At 46.3% G+C, this 18,579-nt stretch overlaps 1 protein-coding gene across 2 annotated transcripts in view; it reads left to right on the forward strand.

Annotated features, from left to right (window-relative positions):
• Window positions 1-6,639: 6,639 nt before the first annotated feature.
• KDM1A (lysine demethylase 1A) overlaps window positions 6,640-18,579 on the forward strand; it is a 55,165-nt gene continuing 43,225 nt past the window's right edge. For both annotated transcript variants that reach the window (XM_059729615.1, XM_059729616.1), the window contains exons 1-2: window positions 6,640-6,972; window positions 12,347-12,512. In XM_059729615.1, coding sequence (XP_059585598.1) covers window positions 6,676-6,972; window positions 12,347-12,512 — 463 coding nt within the window. In that variant the 5' untranslated portion in view covers window positions 6,640-6,675. The remainder of the gene's footprint in view (window positions 6,973-12,346; window positions 12,513-18,579) is intronic.

An 18,579-nucleotide genomic window follows, 5' to 3' on the forward strand; every position in this document is an offset into this window, starting at 1 on the left:
CCTTCAGCACCAATCCTATACTGCTTTTCGGTAGTTGCTATGGCAAATTTTGGACTCTGTTGCCTTCAGCCAAGCTACTGGGAAGCCTGCTCTATGCTCTTTTAAGCTCTCAGTTTATTTTGGACACAGCCTTTTCTTCTGTTCAGATATATTTTGAGTGGACAAAGATGGCTTTTCTGCAAAGGAAGATATGTCCCAAGGCCCCAGTGCTCCAGGGTGAAAGGAGCAGGAAGGAGGTACTGGCCCTTCTGCCCCTTCAGGAAAAGGCTGCAAAAGCCCAACTCTGCAGGAATCATAAGAACACAGATGTGTATGAAGCGGTCACAGAAACAGGCAAGCCAAGGGGTACAGGTATGGTGAGAAGCAATGCCAGGCCAAGGTGAGGGATCTGTACTAAAGGATGAGGCAGATGTACTAAAGGGTGATCCTGCAGAGCAGTAAGTTTGGATGCACCATAGTAACTTTCCCTTCTTATAAAAACCTCTGTGCCATTTTTGGTGATCTCCCCAGCACCCTGGTTGTCCTGGAAGCCTTGCAGGAGCTTGAAGAATCTTCCAAGGTCCATGGCAAGAAGGACAGAGATGTGAGGGCAGACTGCACCTTGTCATGCATCCAGAGGCACCACATGCAGGTCCAAGGAGGTGATCCTCCCCCTCTATGCAACACTGGTCAGGCCGCAGTTGGAATACTGTGTCCAGTTCTGGGCGCCACACTTCAGGAGGGATGTGGACAACATGGAGAGGGTCCAGAGGGGGGCCACCCGCATGATCAGGGGGCAGCAGGGTAGGCCCTATGAGGAAAGGCTACGGGACCTGAACCTGTTCAGCCTCCACAAAAGAAGGCTGAGCGGGGATCTGGTGGCTGCCTATAAACTTGCCAAGGGAGACCAGCAGGCATTGGGGGAGTCCCTGCTCCCCTGAGCACTACCGGGAGTAACAAGGAACAACGGCCATAAGTTGACAGAGAGTAGGTTCAGGCTAGACATCAGGAGGCAGTACTTCACAGTCAGGGCGGCTAGGAGCTGGAACCAACTTCCAAGGGAAGTGGTGCTCACCCCTACCCTGGGGGGTCTTCAAAAGGAGGCTAGACAGCCACCTAGCTGGGGCCGTTTGACCCCAGTATCCTTTCCTGCCCGTGCAAGGGGGTCGGACTTGATGATCTGCTCAGGTCCCTTCCGACCCTGCCAACTATGAAACTATGACTCTGAACTTCTGTTGGACGGCCAAACGTAGTACAGCCAGAGCCCATTCCAATGGACAGCATAGTGAAGGGATCTCTGATGACAGGAACGGTCTTTCTTTCCCTCAGTATGTGCTTTCCTTCTCAGCATGTCACCTGCTGTTTTGAAAATAGCATGCTTCCCTATATGCAGAGAACAAAGGGATGCTGGGTGGTAAGTGCCAGTTTATCTAATGAAGACCTGCCAGGCAGGCAAGAGTAAAGCTTTAGAGATCTCAGCTCTCCGTATAGCACCTACTCATGTTTCAGTTGTGCAGCACTACATTTGTTCAGAAAACATGGCTAGGATGCAGCTTAGAACCCAGGTCAACGCATCAGGGGTGAGCCTGGCACCAGACACTTTGCTCATGTGCTGTGCCGAGGGAGATACAGTGCTCGATTCCAACTTGTGGCCAGGCAGTCTGGCCAGTTTGCAGAGAGTCTTGCTTCCTTGCACCTGGGACAGCAGCAAGAAAGTGATCTAGGAGGGAACTGCTTTATTCTTTGCTTGAAGTTTGCTTGAGACTCCTGTCTGCAGCAGCTGCTTTCTCTGAGCCTTGGTCATTTGTTAGTGAAATACCAGCCAACCCCCCAAGAGACTGCAATGATCATTTTTTATCTGGTCTTGGCAGCCCTTTGTGTGCTCTCCCACATGCCCTCCTCCCTACTCTGACTCGTACATCCTCTTGAACTTTTATGGGCCATACAAGACTCACTGTGTCAGCAGCCACTGTGAATGCTTCTACAGCAGCTTCCCACTCACTCTTCACTTGCTTTGTCTATTTGAACTTTGCAGCAGAAATTATTCCAGTTCTCTCTTCCTATGTGCCACTTCAGTAAATCTAACAAGCCCCCCTGGCCTCTTCAGCCCTTAAGAGGGACACATTCAGTGGCAGCAGACAGGCTGGCAGAAATAAGGGAATGCAATTCAGTGGGGATCTAAGTGAAGCATGGATGATGTTGAGTGAGAGTGGGCCAAAAATAGAAAGAAAACTTGTTTAGGAAAGCGGGGGTGGGGGGGAAGACATTTGAGAATAAATTGAATCTCCAAAAAGAGAAGGTAGAGATGGTGTGGGAAACAGACCAACATTGTGGCTAGAGGCCTGCACCTATCTACTCCATTTCCTGGTATGGAAAATCCCATTTACAAGGAGTCGGACACCTCATCTCATCCTAGGTGCAAAACAGCACCACCTTCTTCCCATGTACCTGCCACTTGGCACCCACGGAGAGAGAACAAGGAGAGCTGAGTTTGTACACACAAGCCCTTGGATGATGCACTAACATGCATGTTGCACTTCTTTTGCCTCCTTCACCGATGTGTTTGCTTTTCCTTGCATTTACAATATTAATGGCAGGTGTTTTGCCGTGTTCAGTGTTTTTTGGCGGGTTGTTTTTTTTTGTGATTTGGTTTTATGTTTGCCTGATCTGTCTGGTCACACTGAATTGTAGTGCTGGGCTACTGTAACTTTTTACTTCTAATAAATGTGTTGGTTCAAGAATTTCATTCTGAGCTCTCTAAATTTGATAGTCCCATACATGCAGAAGCAGATAAGCACCAGGTCCCTCCATCTTTGACAAGATAATCCTACCTTTTGCAAAAATATAGAGCTAATTCAAGATACAGCCCTGAAGTGCTCTGTTAAGACTTCATTCAGCCAAAAAGCATCCCAATGGGCTTCAGTTGCTGAGATGACCTCTGACTGTTCAAAGTCAGTGGATACTCTGTTCACCTTCTTTTGCCACCTTTGTGGCAGAAGCTCTTCTTTAGTCTTGCAAGTGTTGTTTCACTGTGGTGTGCTGCAACTAGGGGTGCACTGATTGAGATTTTTGGGGTTGAGACCAATGGCCAATTTTTTGGGGGGGGGTTCCATGTTGGCCAATAGTGATCTGATTCCAATATGCAGTCGGGCAGCGTCTGACTAGTAAGTCTGGTGTGGGGGGAGGGAAGAGGTGGGGGGTTAGATCGAGGCCCCCACAGTGAGGGAGAGAGTGGGGCAGGGACTGCCCAGCCAGGCAGGGCAGGGCATGGGATGGGGTCCTGAGTAGCTTGTCTGGGAGGGGGAAAGGGGGTAGTGGCTCCCGCCACTGCACGCACCCCAGGAGGGCATGTGCCCCCTTATTTGCGCATGGGGCAGGGCAGGCTGCCACTGTGGGCTAGGGCCAGGGTGGCACTGAGCTCTTCTGGTGGGGGCTGGGCTGGGCTGCACTGGAGCAGGCAGTGGTGGCACTGGGAGGGGGTTATGGTGGGGCTGCAGCCACCCCAAAATTTGCTATAGCCTCCCAGTGCCGCTGCCACCCACCCTTGCCTAGCACCCCCCTGGGAAGAGCCTGGCCCCAGCCTGCAGCAGCAGCCTGCCCCATATGCAGACCCAGGGGCACATCCCCCCCCCCCCCCCCAAGCTGCTTGCAGCTCTGTCCTGCACCCTGCCCTGCCCTGGCTGAGCACAGCACCTGCCCCAGCCCCACTTCTTTCCTCACCACAGGGACCTCGATCTCCCCCCACGCCCCTTCCCTCCCCCCCCCCAACAGACTTACCAGCCAATGCGTTTATTGGCCACATCGGGCAAAAAAAGCCTTTTTCCAATACTATTTTCCCTATATCAGTGCTGATCTGATATGGGACCGATGTATCGGTGCACCTCTAGCTGCAACATAGCCACGAAGATATCTGGCTTGCTAGAGTTGAGTCATGAGACCTCTCGAGTGCATTTCAAATGGTCAGAGGTTTGCACATATTGCCGAGCCTATAAGTATGCTGTGGGTCCCCCCCACCATCCCCAAGGTGGACTACCTTACATTTTTTAGTATTGAACATCATCACTGATCAGGTTTCTATCCGCCCACTTACTAAGCTTATCCAAGTCAGCCTTGATCGCTAGCCTATCCTCAGGTGTGGACGCTATGCCCCAAAGTTTAGTGTCATTGGCGAACTTGGCCAGTGCACTTCTGACACCAGTCGATAAAGATATTAAAGAGAACTGGTCCGAGGACAGAGCCTTGAGGGACACCACTGGTCACGGAGCGCCATAATGATTCACTTCAATTGACCACTACTCTCTGGGTCTGACCACGGAGCCAATTCCCCAGCCATCAGGCTGTGGTGTAGCTGAAGCCACAGTTGTCCAATTTTTCCATGAGGAGGTCATGGGACATCAGATCAAGGGCTTTTTTTAAAGTCCAGATATATGATGTCAATCTCTTCTCCCTTGTCCGGGTGATATGTCACCTGGTCATAAAAGGAGATGAGATTGGTCAGGCAAGAACTACCCATGACAAACCTGTGCTGGCTGTCCCTCAGGATGTTGCCCTCAGCTGGTTTATCCAGAAGGGTCTCCTTGATAATTTTCTCCAGAATCTTACCGGGGATTGAGGTCAAGCTGATTGGCCTGTAATTCCCGGGATCTACTTTCCGTCCTTTCTTGAAGATGGGTGCCACATTGGCCTTCTTCCAGGCTTCAGGTAGTTCACCTGAGCACCATGAGTTTTCAAATATTTTTGTCAATGGTGGGCTATGACACCTGCCAGCTCTTTGAGTACTGTAGGGTGTAATCTGTGAGGACCAGCTGACTTGAAGATGTCCAGCCTCTCAAGATGTTCCTTTACAAGGTCTACACCAATGCTGGGTATAAATACGCCCTCACCCTGGCCGTCCCGCATCCTGTAAGGCAGGACGGTCCCTTTGGGTTGATGAAAGATGGATGTGAAGTACCCATTAGGCAGGTTGCCTTTTTCCTGGGAGTCGGTTATCAGTTGTCCCGTTTGGTCCACAAAGGGTTCAATGTTACCCTGGCTATTTTCCAACTCCCTACATATCTGAAAAAGGACTTTTTGTTATCCTTGATATGTGAAGCCAGATGGAGTTTGGTTGCAGCCTTGGCTTTCCTGGTCCGCTCCCTGCAGGCACAGTCCAGCGCTGAGTACTCCTCCTTGGTGGTTATTCCAGCCTTCCATCCTTTATAAGTCTCTCATTTTAGGTGTAGGAGGTCCTCAGGTACCCTGCTGAGCCAAGGGGGCTGCTGTGTCCTTTTGCCACCCTTTCTCTGAGACGGGATGGACAACCCTTGTGCTGTCAGGATTGCTCCCTTGAGGAGCAACCACTCCTCTTCCTACTGAGTTGTGGTGCCTCCTGAGCTTGTCAAAGTCAGCTTTCCTGAAGTCAAGGACTTCTGCGTTGCTGACTGACTTGCCAGCTTTGTGATGGATAGGAAAGGTGATCAGCTCGTGGTCGCTGTCACCCAGCTTTCCATCTACTCTTAGGTCACTGACTAGGTCATCCCCTCTGGCCAGTACCAGGTCCAGCAACGCTTTACTTCTTGTCGGCCCATAGACTTCTTGAGTCAGGTAGAGCTTGTCCACGCACGTGAGGAAGCTTTGCGACCAATCGGATTTGGCCGAGTGCTCTTCCCAGGAGATGTCCGGGTAGTTAAAGTCTCCCATGACAACCATGCACCGAGAGTGTGCAGCCTCAGCCAGTTCCCTGGCGAATTCCTGGTCCAGCTCTGGTTTCTGGTTAGGAGGTGTGTAGTAGACCCCTACCATGGCGTCCCCTGTGCCACGTTCCCCACATATTTTAACCCAGAGGGACTCCAGTCATCCTCCCTGGGTGCTTTTATCTGCACGATTTCTCCTGTACAGGGTATAGTCATCTATACCCATGGCTCAGTCATAAGTGGAGTCCCACCAGGTCTCCGTTATCCCTATGAGATCGTAGTCTTTCTTGCTTAGAATTCAGCAGCGTACGTTGCCAAAGAGCCACAGTCGTATGTAACGGTGTGACGAGACGGCTCTGGTCACCGTGCGCTCGTGCGGTGATTCAAGGAGACGCGCGCTCACTTCTCAAGAGCCGCACGTGGCCCCAGAGCTGCTGGTTGGCCACCCCTGCTTTAAACTGCGTCCAGCGTAAAAGGCCCCATACGATAACTAAACCATGAAAATGGATTTTCATGACATTTGAAGAGAAATTATTATTTCTGCACAGATTTATGACCCCAATATGAAAACTATCTGTGGAGCCATGGAGGGGTAGATTTGGGTCATATTTGAATGAAAATGTCCGGGTTGTTTTTTTTTCTTATTTAAAGGTTCCTCATCGTGCGAGGCCCCAAACCGGAGCTTAAGTAGCTTAAGCCTAAATCTGGCACTGCCTGCTCTAGAACCTGCCCTGGGCTCTGCCAGCTGGTTCTAGGAGCTTCCCTAGAACCCCAGGGGAGGTGCTCGCGAGCCCCTGGCGGCTTTACCCCTCCCTACGCTCTAGAACCCAGCGTCTCCGCGGGCGGGGCCCTGCTCTAGAACACCGGGGGAGGCAGGAGGCGACGCGACGCAGCCCCGCCCCGCGGCCGTCACGTGCGTGGTGCGCGGGGTGACGTGCCGTGCCGTGACGTGACGCGGGGGGAGGGGCGGGGCGGGGCGGCGCTGGCTCCTTTGTCCGGGCGGCGCGGGGCGCGGGCGCGGGCGATGCTGTCGGGGGGCAAGAAGGCCGCGGAGGCGGCGGCGGGCGGCGCGGAGAGCGGTCCCGAGGCGCCGGCGCCGCCGGCCGCGCTGCCGGGGGCGCTGGGCGGCGGGGCGGAGGGCGGCGCGGCGGGCGCCGGCGGCCTGGAGCGGACGCCCCGCAAGAAGGAGCCGCCGCGGGCCTCGCCGCCGGGCCTGGCCGAGTCGCCGGCCGCGGGGGGCGGCTCCGCGCCGGGTGCCGAGACCACGGGCATCGCCGAGACCCCTGAGGGCCGCCGCACCAGCCGCCGCAAGCGCGCCAAGGTGGGCGCGGGCCGGGCCGGGGCCCCCCACCCTCCCCTCCCCCACCCCCCCGGCCTGCCGCACCTGTGTGTGTGTGTGTGTGTGTGTGTGTGTGTGCGCACGCACCCTACTTTCTCATGCCATTTCTCATGACACGCACACACGTATGGCATGAGAAAGGGTGTGTGCACATGCGTGTGTGTGTGTAGATGCCATGAGAAAGTAGGGGTGTGTGTATTGAGATCTCTATAGGCAAATACATACATATGTAGACGGAGAGAGAGAGATCGTATGAGAGGGTGTTTGTACGCGCGTGTGTGTACATGGCATGACAAAGCAGGGTGTGTGTGCGTGTGTGACATAAGAAAGCAGTGGGTTGCATGAGTAGAGCGTGCACTTTCATGACCCCAAATTCACGCCGTCAGATCTTTATTCACGCATCCCAGAGCGCTGCCTTTGGAGAGCCTTGTAGCTTTGCAAAGCGCCTTTCTTCAGTGAATAAAACCATGCGACGACCACCCCTTACGCTGGAGCGAGGTTAGGAATCGCTCTGTGGGTAGAGAAGGGAAAGGTTGGGGTAGAAACTCAGAAGCTCGTCGCGTCCTTGGGGAGAGGGGCTGGGGAAATGAATTAGTTCGTGGGTTGGGACATTCAGCTGTCAGTGGTTGACAGGGTGAAGTTCCTGTTTAAGAGTTTTCCCGACTTTCCAAAATCTCAAAGTTTGACTCCAAGGCCTGGCTCTCCTTTTTGTCTCAAGGGTGTGAACAAATGACTCTTCAAGAAAAAGCTCAATGTGCTCATCCTCTGATCCTAGAGAGAGACAACTGGCTGTGTGTGGGCTGTTGCTTCCCTGCTTTACCTGTGGCATGTTAGGAGGATGCTGCGCCTTGTGGTTGCGTGTCAGGGATGACTCTGTAGTTTTACTAATAGGTTAGACATGAATTTCTGTAGGTGGCTTAGATGGGGATGATCCTGCCTTGAGTCCCTGCTCAAGGACTGGACTACATGAGCTCTAGGGTCGCTTTCAACCTTGCGTTTTTGTGGTTCTGTGAGTGCTTGTAGGGAATCATCCCCAGTAACAGGCGTCTTACATGTGTGAGAGGGGAACAGGACTTTGGTCCATCTGCCTCTTGGTTTGGAGCCCGAACAGAGCGTGTATTTGCCATCGTGGTGCTTTATTGTGTCTATTCTACACACAGGCTAATAAGACTGAGCAGTCCGAGTGTGTTTGAGGATCAGTTTTGCGGCACTGGAGTTAACGATAAATCACCCAGCGTCCTAGCTGGGCGCATCTGTCATGAGTCATGTGAGGCTTGGAGTAGTGTTGTAGCAATGATGGTCCAGGAAATATGCCAGAAGCAAGGGCTGTTTTGGTGATATCTTCTGTTGGGGCAACTGTATAATTGGGAAGGTTTTAGACATGCTCCAGGCTGGCCCAGGCTTGAAGAAGGGGGCCTTGTGCCTGAAAAGCTTGTCTGACATTGTTCCCAACTGTATAATTGTTCCAAATAAATCATCAACCTCTCCCCCTTGCAAAACCTTGCTTCTTGTGCAAGTCACAAGTCAGATGTCAGCAAAGTTGCTTAGTGCACTTCAGTACAATGGTGCTGACTTGTATGGGAACCTGTATTGCGGCTTGTGACTTTCGGCGGTTGAAGTAAATGGAAATTCTAGATATGGATCAACTCTGCCATCCAGCCTTGAATCCAGGATAACAGTTTGTGGGTCCTAGCAATGGACTCCTTGGACAGTGTTGTAAATATTATTTTTACTCATCACTAAATGCTGTGAAATGCCAAAGAAAGCAGGCTATCTAGTGACTGAAGTTGATTCCTTGTGACGGATGACCTTCAAATAATAGAGTTTGTGCAGCACTTCCCATTAGAACTGAACTTAAGCCAGCGTGTGGTGATCACACGTGTGTCCCGCATAGAGACTTCATCTACCCAGAACGTGCTGTTTGAAGAAGTTACCCCAAAGAATGATGCTAAAAGGTGGCATAAGCTAGAAAGATGATCCTCCAGCGTAGGAGTCTCCCACTTGAACAAAAAACTATTTTTCTTGTTCTTCAGGTACCCAGCTGATTGTTATAGCATGGGCATCCGTGTCCAGACTTCAGGTGACCTGTAGTCAAGCATGACCTGTGTAGCCACCCACCAGTAAACTATCATGATTCTAGTAAACCTATACTGGCAGAGAGAAATCTACAGTTCACACCTTTGTTGAAGAATTGATTAGTATGTTGAATCTATTTGCATGTCTGACCTCAGAGGATTATTTGGCCAACCCCTCTCCTAGTCAAAATCATCTTTTTCACAGCATGGACTGGAACTGTAGAGACCCAGGAGTATGGTGGCTCTGAGCAAGTGTCTAAAAAGACATTCCAGGTTTAAGTTGCCTGTCCTTCATCTCAAAAAGAATGTAGCCCGATCCAAGTTCTTTACAATATTAATGTAAAAATATTATATTCATAGTTATATAAGACAATGAATGTCAACTTTTTATGACACTAGAAATTCGTAGATTCCTCTGAAGAAGCTGACATTTATATCTTTGTAAATGGAAGACTTGCAGTACGGTACAGATAGCGAGGTCTACAGGTAAATCTCCTTGTTTGTTTAGCTAAGGTTTCTCTATTGCTTCATATACAGCTTGAGTAGAAGTTGGTGCATTTTAAAGCTCCCTGCATTATGGTATACTTGTGTGGATCTGATATAACTAATGAAATTACCTTTTGAGTCATCATCTGCTCACTTTAGATTTTTATGTGTGAAATTATATCTGTGTTTACAATGATTTCTACTCAGTAAGCTATCTTTGGTGACTGGTTCACCTTGTATCAGATTTTATAGGGATGAAACAATGCTTCTAGTGGTATCCTAAATTCAGTCTTCTCTTTTTTTTATTTGTTAATTTTGTATCACTGTATTTGAGCAAAAAGGTGGTTAAACATCCTGTCAAAATTTCTTTGCATGGTTGCATGCCACTACCATTAAAGTCCTCTTCTCAACATGATTGTCAAAGACGTCTTTGAAGAGTCTTCCAGGTGTTATTCACCGACATAATTACAAAGTGCTCATTTTTTCTCCAGGTATTTCTGTAAGCAAAGCCTTTGAACATCCAAGAACGGGTATCTTTACGTGTTATATATTAATTGAATACAAGCTACTTCTTAAAAAAATATTATCTCATAGGTCTTAACTTGCCCAACTGAATTTGGGGCTCTTGTTTTCTGAGACTCTCTTTCATTGCAGGTTTCTAATAAATTTGTTGGCTTTAGAAAAAAGTCACATGCTATAACATATTATCTTCACACTCTAAAGCAGTGGTTTTCAACCTTGTTAGATGTGGGGCACCCTTATTATATTCAAGGCACCCCTTGGAAAATGCCAGCTCATAGCTCTCACTTGATTCTTGACTATGGAAAAATAATAGTTATTCTGTTGCAAAGAACTTGGAAAGACCATAGTGGGTCAGATTTGTTTTTGACACTATGGGTTCTTGTTTGAAATCTGCTAATATCATGGGGCACCCTGTAATGCCCTTACAAGGATCTCTCAGCAGCCTTGTTGAGAATCACTGAAGATATGGAAAGCAGTTCTGAAAAGGTGTACAGGTGTCTAGCACATGCAATGACATTTGTACTCAGCTACCATTGTCTCACTGAAGACCAAAAGTCTCCAGGAAGTAAATTATCTTTTGTAGTGGTGTACTATGAGATGCAATGGAGAGGGTTTTTGGAGGCTACTGTATGGAAGACTAACGCTGATTTCTTAAACTGGTTTTTCATGGGTGACTTTGATCAAAGTTGAAATGGTCAATCTTGGAGATCAAGAAGAGGAACGATAAAGTGATAATTGCAAAAAATCAAGTTGAGCAAGACCTTGGAAAAGGGTATTAAAGCAAATAGCAAAAGCTTTTTTCAACTGTATATAAAAAAGAGGACAAGGGGGAAAGTGAAGCCAGTGAGAATGGGGTATAGATTAACAATCTAGGCAAAGCTCAAAAACTAAGTGAAAACTTCAGATCTGATCACAGTAAAATCATGATGTTGATCATGAAGACAAGGAAAGAAAGATAATCTTGGATAATACAAGCTACAGAACATTAAAACAGAGTACAAAGAGTTTATTGCAGGTTGGGATGGACATTCTGGTGTCTCCAGAAATCGGCATGTGAAATTTCAGATCAGGCAAGTGGAATTTGTAATAAATGTATTGGTTTGGAGGTGGTACCTATTTTTAACAAATGGAGGGTATTGATGAAGGCAGTGACAGGCCTGGTAATCTAGACTTCAGTAGTAATTAGTGTTTTAGAACACATTTTAAAGGAAAAAAATTATACATGGAAGCAAATGGAAAGTGGGATAAAATTCAGCATAGATTTGCTAGAAGTTTATCATGTCAATCTGATACCCAGAGCTGACATGAGCAGGGCACGAGATGGAATTTAGTTGTACAAAAGGCAGGGCTGTGCATTTATGCACTAATAGCAAGAAATTATTCTGTAAGGGGCCTCGGTAGGGGACAGAACAGGAAGTAGCTAGCTTAAATTGCAAGCAAGGAGACTAGAAAGAGCTTCTTTGCCAAGAAAGTAGTTCAGTGCTAGAACTGTTTTTTTAGAAAGGTTGTGGAAGCTTTTTAAGAGTAATTAAGCAAACTTTTGTCTGGGATGGCTGGGGGGGGGGGAGGAGGGATCCTGCCTTTGGTGGTGAGTTGGGGTAGATGTCATTTTGGGGTTGCTTGCAGCTCTGTTTTCTTTGTTCTAAGTTGGGAGTTCAAAAGTTGGAAATAAGTGAGGAAGAGGAGGGCATGTGTTGTTCACAGAATGATTGAGCTGCCATTGTGATGCAGCCGTAAAAAGGCAAATGGGATCTATCAGTTGGAGCATTTGCAGTAGAGATGAGGCAGTATAACTGCCATATGAAAGGCTCTGCAAAGTCATGTGGAAACACTGCGATTCTAGTTCATCATTCAAGAAAGTTAGATCATTCATTCTAACGAATGCATGTGCAGAACAATTGATTATTAATGTAATTGATAGGCTAGTCTGTCATTTCAGAGGAAACTAAAAAGTTTGGATATACTTGCTTTCTATAGATACATTACAGAAGTAAATATTAGGCAGGGAGAAAAGTTATTTATTTTATAGGATAAAATCGGTACAAGTACTAAAGCATATGCCCATTCTATAAGTAAATTAAAGCTTGAAATTAGAATGCCCTTGACCTTTAAAGGTTGTGGAGTATTCATAACTGTGGTAGCAGGGGGCTGGGCTTGGTGATCCAGTGGGTCCTCTCCTGTACCAGCAACTTCCCTGTTTGCAACACACATTTTAGTAGCAGAGCATGTTGCCTGGTTCATGATTAGTTATCCTGTGATTGTGCTGCTTGCAGGTCGAGTACAGGGAGATGGATGAAAGTCTTGCAAACCTCTCTGAAGATGAATATTACTCTGAGGAGGAAAGAAATGCTAAAGCTGAGAAAGAAAAAAAGCTGCCGCCGCCACCACCACCGCCACCTCCAGAGGAAGAGAATGAGAGTGAGCCAGAAGAGCCATCTGGTGAGTGAAGAGAACTCTTGACAGGGTAGCAATTACACTGTCAGTCATTCAGAAGTGGCATCACGACCCTTAGGTTCAGATCAGGTTGGATAGAGAAGTTTGCCCTGTGAATCTGTCTTTGGTTCATATGTAGAAAGAGGCTAAAGAAATATACAAGAGTAACTTAATATAAGACTAGAAGCCAGTAGTTATGGGTGTAATAAAATTGCAAACTGAGAAGAATTTTAACACTAGGATATTTTCGATCCTAACAGGCTTGCCTGTATAAAAAAAAATCTCTGCTAAAATAGCTGCTATTTCCTGCGGCACTTAGACTGGCTCATATGCAGATGTCCACTTTGTCTTCAATGGGAAAAGATGCCAGGAATTACTGGGTGAATTCTGTGACCTGTACTATATAAGAGGCCAGACTGTTTTAATAGTGTCTCCTAATGCCTTAGTTGTGACTCTGTTTTCTTATCTCTGGCCCACTTTAGGAAGCAAAAATTGGGATAGGTGTACACTTCAGTTTTGTATTTGTGAGAACATGTAGTTGCTTTATGTACCCTCTGTCATTCTGAATTCTCAGAAAATTGCTCTATAGCCTTTTCTATTTTTTGTGGTGGTATTGGTAGTCTACAAAACTCACATCCCTTGTCTGTGCACCAAAGCAATTTTGTGTTGCTATATATAACTTCAGAAAACTCCTTTCACGGGCTCCATGTACAGAAGAGATAATGGCCTTAAATGTGTAGTTGCTCTTGGTTTTAAATTTCAGCTTTGTTTTACTTTACTTTATAACATGGCAGTTAATTATTAGGACAAAGAATATTTCGTTTCCCACTTGTGTTGCTCTTAATCTGCTTCCTTTTGAACAGGACTGAGCATGTGTATCAGTGAGGTTTCGATTTAACATTTTCAGTTTGACACTAGTTTGATGGAGAATATTGGCTTTCGACATTAACTGAAGCTGTAGGCATAATTTTCTGTGCCTTGTCTAGCAGAGCCTGAACCCTGAAAACTTTCTTTTGTGTCATTAGCATGTGCCCATTCTTGATGCATGATAAAATAATTTTTTACCCTCGTATTATATGTAAGTTACTGGTGTAGAGTTTTAAAATGACAGAGACCTTGCTTCTTTCATTAGAGCCAACCTCTGCCAAAAATGATGCTTTAAAATGAGTATTTAAGCCACTACCATGAGCACAGTGCATGAAATGTATTAGATTTCATATATTCACATGGTTGATTGTTATTCTTAGACACGTGGCTTAGATATGGTACGTGGTATATGGCTTGTAGATACTTTTGGGGCAACAACTAGAGTAGCACTCACAATTTTCATATAATACAGAACCAAGAACACTGAAAGTTGTCAGTTAAACTGAGATAAACCCACCTATAGATAAATATCATAAGTGAATTAAATGCTGGGTTCTTGGCATTGTATTCTGCCAAGATCTGTCTATTATGTTTTAAAAATGCTGGATTCTAGGCTGTTTTGTCCTTCCTCCTTTATCAAACTTTCTGTAATATGAAAGACAAAGACATGCTATGCATATGAAAAACGACTGTTGGTAGTTTGAAGGGTTCTTTCCATATTTTGGGCTTCGTCTTCTCTTAAATTTCTGAAACAAGCCATACACTGGTGAGCGCATATCCCTTTCTCTATTTGCTAAAGTATATCCAGCAAACCGGAAGCTAATGTGCAATTGATCTGTTAGGCTAGACTTAAATTTTCATCCAAGCAATACTACCAGCAGAAGCACGAGCTCCGCTTCATATTCTGCTAATATGTTTTTTCAATAGAGGCACCCAATGACAGTGAATTTTGCCTCTCACCTGATTCTTCTTATTGAAAATTTGAATTTCAAAATTTAATTAGGAATGTTATAAAAACTTGCAGTGATGCTGATGAAGATTACAGCAGTCTGAGGATAAGATTGCACATCTAAAATCAGACAATGGAAGCTAATTTCTGCATTACTATAAACTTGGCTATATTGGGTAGCATGCATTTTATCTTGCTTAAAATATTTTAAGTTGTCTACAGTGCATGTAGCATGGAAGAGACTAGAAAATATGAGAGCTGTGAAGTTGGTGAGTTTGTTGCAAAGAAGTTTGGATTTTTTTTATAATTCTTAGACCCTAACATTTCATTATTTTTGTTTAATAATGGAGACTACTTTGCATTCTTAGCTACTGTGCAGTAGCTGCTGTTCTTTTGAATCTACCGTCCCATGAGCAAAGTCAGCTAATATTCTCCATCAAATAATAACACAACTTATAAGGTAGTGAAAACTTATGACTTCTAGGTTGATTTGGGTATGCTGAACAAGGACACTTTTTGGAAATTCTGATTGTCTAGACTGGTATAGCATTACAGAGTTGCATGGCTTACTAGAAAAGACTTAGAGTTCCAAAAGAGCTTTCAGGGGTATATTAATATATTTTTAAAATTGATTTGAATTACGAAATATGAAGTTTAATGTTAAGTTCCTTCCAGAGCAGGGAACCTTGTTCTGTTTTTCTTTCCAGTTAGAAAGAACCCTCTAGGACACCACTTCCCTCCTTCCACTCCAGTTATTGCTGTTTAATTCAATTTAAGTTCATGGCTACCAACATCTCCTTATAAATTAAGCAGCTAGCCTCTCTCCTAAGATATTTTTTAATGCATTTACCAACTCGTATTTTAATACTACTATGCCATTTTCTGAGGCCGTTCCTCTAGCCCCGTCCATTTGTCTAATTTTCTTCCATCCTTGGTTTGTGATTAGCAGAGTTATTTCTTACTGGACCAAGGTTAATCTCATGCCGCCTCAGAAATCAGTGAATTGATATGCTAACACCAACTTATCATGGGAACCCTCTGTTTCATTTGATTTGTCTCCTTTTAAAATTTAGCCCTAAGTTTTAGTCATCTTGTGCTACTATTCCACTGCCTTTACTTTGAAGCATTGGAGGATTGGTACCTCCACTGGTATTTCTCTGGTGTTGAATGGTAACAAAATTAAGTGGATTTTTTGTCTTTTGACTTTTTCCTGACTACAGTTCAGTGTCAGATGTGTAATTACAGTCTGACCAATAGTACTGCAAACATACAGGCTAAAACATCAGCTTGGATATGTGGCTTTACATGCAAGACCCCTTATGAAGAAGTTTTACAATTGGTTGCTATGAAGTACTGTCCATCCACATTGTAGGTTAGTCTGGCCAGTCATATTTGATGCTTGTTAAATTGCACTGTGTATGATGCAGTGAAAGCCAGCTTATCTGTCTCATTGGCAGTGATTTTTGGCTAGTCTGCATACTGGAAGTATGGAGTAGACGGATGGATGTGAAAAGTACTTTGAATTCTTCCTTAGAGTGTTTTTAATTGCTACTTTATCAATAGCCTATAGGTGCATAGTCTCTGATTGTGCTGGAGCTGATGCTATTGTACTGCTCTACCGGTAGGGTTTCATGAGGAGGGATCCCAGTGTCTTTTTCATCCATGATTCTCTGGAGTCTTTTGAGGACCGTGGAGATGTATGGGTATTTGGTCCTTAGGTTTCTGGCCTGTGTTTCCCAAGATTGTCAGGAAGGTTAGTTAGTTAAGTGTCCATAGCATTCCTAGGGGGAGCAGAGGCCAGACTCCTTTCATTTAACCTCCTCAGTCATTGGGTGTGAGCAGGGCCATGAGCCTCGTGCATGCTGTCAGCCTTGTAGCAGATAGTTCTGACCTTGCTTGAGCATGTATGTCAACTCATGTGCTGCAGCATAGCAGCTCAGGGAGTCATGACCCTGGCATTGGAAAGGCACTTACTGGAGCTGTGTTCCATGTTGGATGAGTCCAAGAACAAAATGCCAGAGGAAGAAGATATAAGAGAGTCCATGGAGGATGGCTTTCTCTGAGATTGCTTGCAGACTGTTTACTGCGACTTCTGGGTCAGAGACATGGGGGTGAACTGGTGAGAGCAGATGATGCTGAGGACCGGGAATGACTAGCAGTGGCAGCAAAATGTCCGAATGGCCAGGTAGACGAGACATTCACTGAGATCTGTGCTAAACTGGTCCAGTGGCAGAACTCTAACATGAGGCCCATGAGCAGGTGGGAATAGACACTTGGAAACTTTACAATCTTTGATTGGTGACAAAACAAAGGTTTTCGTTTCAATACGGCCAAATTTATGGCTGGATCAGCTGTTTGGAAGGTATTCTGCACCATCCAAAGGGTGTTGTCATGAAGCTTTAACTTTTCATTGCTGCATTTCTGTGTATGAGGCTTTTGAATTGGGTTAGGGCAATTGATGGCATGCACACCTCTATCCTGTGCCTAGCATGTCATGGCACAAAATACCTTAATTGCAAGGCTTACTTTTCTATTTGCTACAGAGTATGGTAGACAAGCAGGAAGATTCACACATTTGACTACCAGGTGATCTGGAAGGGTCCTGGACACTAGGGTGTTTTAAAACTCTTACTCAGGGATCTAGCCTATCTTTTCCTCCCATGGCTTATGAAGCCCTGTATTAGACACCAGGGGTGCGTCCAGATAAGTGCAGACATTTGTTTCCCTGGGGACAAGTAGCAGCAGACCTTGTGCCACTGCTACTTGTCCCCAGGGAGCACCCATGCCACATGTGCTCTGGCATGCACCAGGTTGCCCTGGGTAGGGCAGGGGAGGCTGGGGCCAGCAGCTTCGGTTTTGGGCAATTTGCACTGCCACCACATGTGCCACCTCACTTTTTTTTTTTGGCGTGCGCTTTTTTGACTGGGATCTCTCAGGGTCAAGCCCCCCCGCCTCTTCCCGCGCACTGCAACACAGTAGCTTTGGGAATGCTTGGGTGTGCAGAGTGTTTTCCATGTCCATGTTCATCTGGTTGTGCCCCAGGATGCCAGAAAGGTGTTTGCTTACTGGCTAAACACCTGCCATTTGGCACCTCGAGGGTTGATGGAGGGCACTGAATGCCCCATGTGTTTGGGGGGGGGGGGGGGTTGTTGGGTTTTGGTTTTTTTTTTAACTTTGTACAACATAGGCAAGGACAAATCTTTCCTGCAAGTCTGTTTAGTGGAGGAGCAGAGGCTTACCAGTTGCTACCATTCCCCAGTGACTTAGCCTTTTACGATCCACAACCATCAAGCTGTGAGGGAAGCCCTGGAAAACCATGTTCATTGGTGTCAGGCTATGGAGTTAGGAGGATACCTGTGTGAATTCAAGATTAAGTTTACAGATGACTTTGTTCTAACCAAAAAAAAAAGTTTATTTCATAAGTGTGGAAACAAATGAATGTGCAGTACTGTACTGTCAAAGGGTCTAGTAAAAGCTAGGGGGCTGTTTCTTAATTCTATTATGGGGAGGAGTGCCCTGAAAGTGGGCATCTGGTTTTGTCCGGCAAGGCCCAAGTTCACTGTGCACCAGTGGATGGGGAGGGGTCTTCGAAAGTTATGACAGGGCAGCATCCTTCCATGTGCAGAGAGGTTGAATGTGCTAGAGTCCAACACCCTGCTGCTTGCCTTGGGTAAGAACTGGCAGTGCCCCTGTGAGATTGATGTTCTGTCTCTCCATCCTTTCGTTCCCTAATTAGTTCTTTCCTGCACCGGAAAAGGTGCTCTCAGGTCTCTGTGGTGAGCATTGACTTGGGATTTGGGGGCATCTCCATAACCTGTCTTGCCATGCTGACAGCCTCCCTGATGGCATTGGTGTTTTGGCATGTCTAGAAAATTGCTGAATGCCTGGCCTGGGCTATTCCCTTCCTTATCAAGTCAGCACAGTGGTCTTGACAGTGTGCCTGCATGGTGTTTCATGCTTCTGCAGCCACTGCTGTCTTTGCAGACTGCTAGATCTGCCAGCATCTCTTTCTTACTACTTTTTCCTGTTTCAGTCTTGGTGCTCACTGAGCTCCTGTCTCAGATGGTGACCCTAGGGATTACAACACCAGTAAGAACAGCACTAAGGGCAGGTGTCAGCCTCCAGGACTGAAATTAGCAACGCATCATTTGTTCAATTGATCTGACTTGATAATTCATCAACTCCCTTCAGGTTTTTGTATGCTGTCTCACTTTGGTCAGGCTCCTGAGATTCTGGGTGGAATCTGTATCAGCTTGT

Source organism: Alligator mississippiensis, chromosome 6 (genome assembly GCF_030867095.1).
Source record: "Alligator mississippiensis isolate rAllMis1 chromosome 6, rAllMis1, whole genome shotgun sequence".
Classification (NCBI taxonomy): domain Eukaryota; kingdom Metazoa; phylum Chordata; order Crocodylia; family Alligatoridae; genus Alligator; species Alligator mississippiensis.